The sequence below is a fragment of the Dendrobium catenatum genome, unplaced genomic scaffold (assembly GCF_001605985.2).
Source record: "Dendrobium catenatum unplaced genomic scaffold, ASM160598v2 fragScaff_scaffold_1019, whole genome shotgun sequence".
NCBI classification, from domain to species: domain Eukaryota; kingdom Viridiplantae; phylum Streptophyta; class Magnoliopsida; order Asparagales; family Orchidaceae; genus Dendrobium; species Dendrobium catenatum.
In genome coordinates, this window is record NW_021319481.1 from 11,412 (window position 1) to 14,308 (window position 2,897).

General features: G+C 38.8%; 1 protein-coding gene across 3 annotated transcripts; it reads right to left on the bottom strand.

Annotated features, from left to right (window-relative positions):
• Window positions 1-244: 244 nt before the first annotated feature.
• LOC110102318 lies at window positions 245-2,094 on the bottom strand. Of its 3 annotated transcripts, none has more exons than XM_020830618.2 (4): window positions 1,922-2,094; window positions 1,454-1,654; window positions 1,125-1,340; window positions 245-968 (listed from the first exon to the last, which is right to left on the bottom strand). In XM_020830618.2, the coding sequence occupies exons 2-4, from the start codon at window positions 1,640-1,642 to the stop codon at window positions 669-671; spliced, it is 705 nt and encodes a 234-aa protein (XP_020686277.1). In that variant the 5' UTR covers window positions 1,643-1,654; window positions 1,922-2,094; the 3' UTR covers window positions 245-668. The 3 variants fall into 3 exon arrangements, with proteins under 3 accessions (XP_020686277.1, XP_028553684.1, XP_020686276.1); XM_028697851.1 differs by lacking the exon at window positions 1,922-2,094 and adding an exon at window positions 1,738-1,915; XM_020830617.2 differs by lacking the exon at window positions 1,922-2,094 and adding an exon at window positions 1,732-1,915.
• Window positions 2,095-2,897: the final 803 nt, after the last annotated feature.

Below are 2,897 nucleotides of genomic sequence, written 5' to 3' on the forward strand. Positions count from 1 at the left end.
TTCATCTACTCTCTCTCTCCCTCTCTCTCTCTCATCTTCCTTGTTGGTTTCATCTATTCCAGAAGAATGAGGCTCTGCACATGTTTGAAGGATGAAAATCAAATGCATAAAATCTGCACCCTTATGCCAGCTATTTAAACGAATGCACGTGGATCGTCATTAATGGTTTCAAATCAACATTATTTTCAGAAGCCGCAAGGGGCTTCTTCTGAAGCCATGTTTCAGGGAAAGCATAAGAAAAATATTAATATAAATGGATGATGATCTCCAGTTGCATGTTGAATGAAAAGCTACATTATGTTCACGTACATTTCAAACATTAGCAACCAGTTGGATGTACGCATCCAACCTATTTCCTATGGATTTACCGCTTTACAATACAAAGCTTCTATTTTTCTCATTTATTCCCAACATAACTTTTTTTTTCCCTTTTTATTACATACATTGGAAGTTTCACCATCAATCTTCGTTACGACTTTATACATTACAACCTTTGGTCTTTTTTTATTTTTTCGAAGAAAAATACTATATACACGCACTAATGTAAATTTCAATGATGATCCATCTGGACCATCTCCTTATTTTTAGTAAATGTTTCTATATCCATAAATTATGCTATAATATAAATTGTGAATATGTTTTCCTACGCATGAGAAGCATTTCATTTTCTAAAATGGAGCTCGATGAGGAACGCCCTTTCTCCGGGAAGTCCGGTAGTTGACGATAGGTAGTGCGGTTGGCGAAGTGGAGCAGCTTCGGCGGCCAGCACAATCATCATCCCACAACCTCCAGTCTTCCACCGCCACCGCCGGTGGCGGAAATAAGTTGATGCGACAGCTGAAAGCCGCCGTCTTACGCAACTTCTTCGGCGTGGACGACTCGTCGGACTCCGAGCCATGGCTGAACTTCTCGCCGGCTTTTGGGTGATGTGAGAAGGTAAGCTCCGGGTCTCGCTTCATTCCGCTAAGCTGCCGTAAAAAGAGAAGCTAAAATTATTAGGCGACCACTCCTAACAGCAAAGATTGTATCTTTATAGTGCAATAGCTTCAATAGATGAGGAAAACATTGATAGGTAAATTGGGAAATATAGTTGAGCAAACAGAAAGTATTGGAGAAGGGGAAACCTTGCATCCGAGGGAACAGAACCGGAAGGCGTCGAGGAGGCTCCGGCAACAAATCTCGCAAGTGTTGGTGACGCCCTTTCCCGGCCTCGGCTGCGGCCTCTCATTCAAAAATACGATCTTGGCACTGTTGATAATGTAGGATTGTACGCAGGAAATGTCAATAAATTTTGACACTTCCGCTACCCGGATCACGTTGTGGTATGAGGATCGCCGAATCTGAACCCAATATTGGATATTGCATAAAAAAATTTCATCAATAAGAATAGATGAAACAAACAAGGAAGATGAGAGAGAGAGAGAGAGAGAGAGAGAGAGAGAGAGAGATAAACCTGGACGACATGGTGGTCTTTGTGATGAGCGAGACAATAAGAACAGAGCGCGCTACCAGTGCAATTCAAGCAGTACATGTTGCATTCGCTCTTGCTGGAGTCGCTGTGAACTTTGCAGGGGACAAAGAAACTCGCTCTTAAAAGAGGACACAGCCATGGCGGTCCCCTGTCTTTCTCTCCCAGTTCCATCAATTGACCACCCTATAAAAATCTTGAAAATCAGCTAACATCTTACCAGTTTAATCAATCCGAACCTAAATTCTAGGTAGCTAAATTACCATTACTTTCTAATGATTCGTCCTCAAAAAATATCTGTTTTAGCAATTTTTAAAGCAAGGGCTCTCTATACAAGATGGAAGAAGGGAGCCAAGGGGCATATAACAGAGGAGAATCAAAATATCATTTTCTCACGAATCAAGAAAAACATGGATCGATGGAAAAAAATTTATTCGGAGGATCAAATGCTACCTTTATGATAGAATCCAGAGTCGAAGAGAGGATAATTCCTTCCTAAAATCGATGTTGCCGTCGCCAAGCTGGAGAGAGAAAGCGACGCCGAGCAGCCTTAAACGTACCTGAGGAGGGAGAGAAATGACTGCGGGGAAAGTTTTCAGGAAATTTATAAAGCGGCACCAAAAGAATACTGAAACGAAGCGAGAATTTTCCCAAGCGGTTTTTTCATAATGAATATACCGTTGGATTTCTTATCCGCAATAAATGGACGGTAAGACGGTGTTAACGAACTGGTAATAATAACTTTTATTATTTGAAACGCGGAATATTAAAAAAAAAAAATTAACGAACGCCAGACAAATTGCATTACGGTCATGCTTTCTTTATTTTCTTGCAAACGACGAAATTTGTTTTGCAAAGCTACGAAATGGCATATCAAAGGACGAGATTTCTTTGTTTTTCACCGTGATATCTCATAATAAAGTCTAATAAAAATCAAATGTCATTATTCTGCATTAATTATGGCAGAATCTCGCCGACTTCCGGTAGATTTTTACTAAATCATATTTCAATAAATAAATAAATAAAACTCTGGAGACTAATGAGTATTTTAATTCGGATCTATGTTGCACCGATACGGATACGGCGATACGGATACGACACGATACGGATACGGGACACGCCAATTCTTAAAAATACATGATACGGATACGGCGCGGATATGCCATTATAATATATAAATAATACATAAAAGTTAAGAAAGTAATCAAAGTAATATTTGAAATGACAAAAAATTTGAATTAAAAATAAGCATTAAATATTTAAATGTCTAATACAACAACAAAAACAAGAAGATAGATTGTCTAGCACATGAAATTTCAACTATTCAATAGAAGGAATAATAGGATTAGCTTCTTCAGCGGTTTGTCTTTGAGTTTCTATATCATCTTCAATAAATATCATAGCTTCTAATTCAGACTCATCAAGTGAA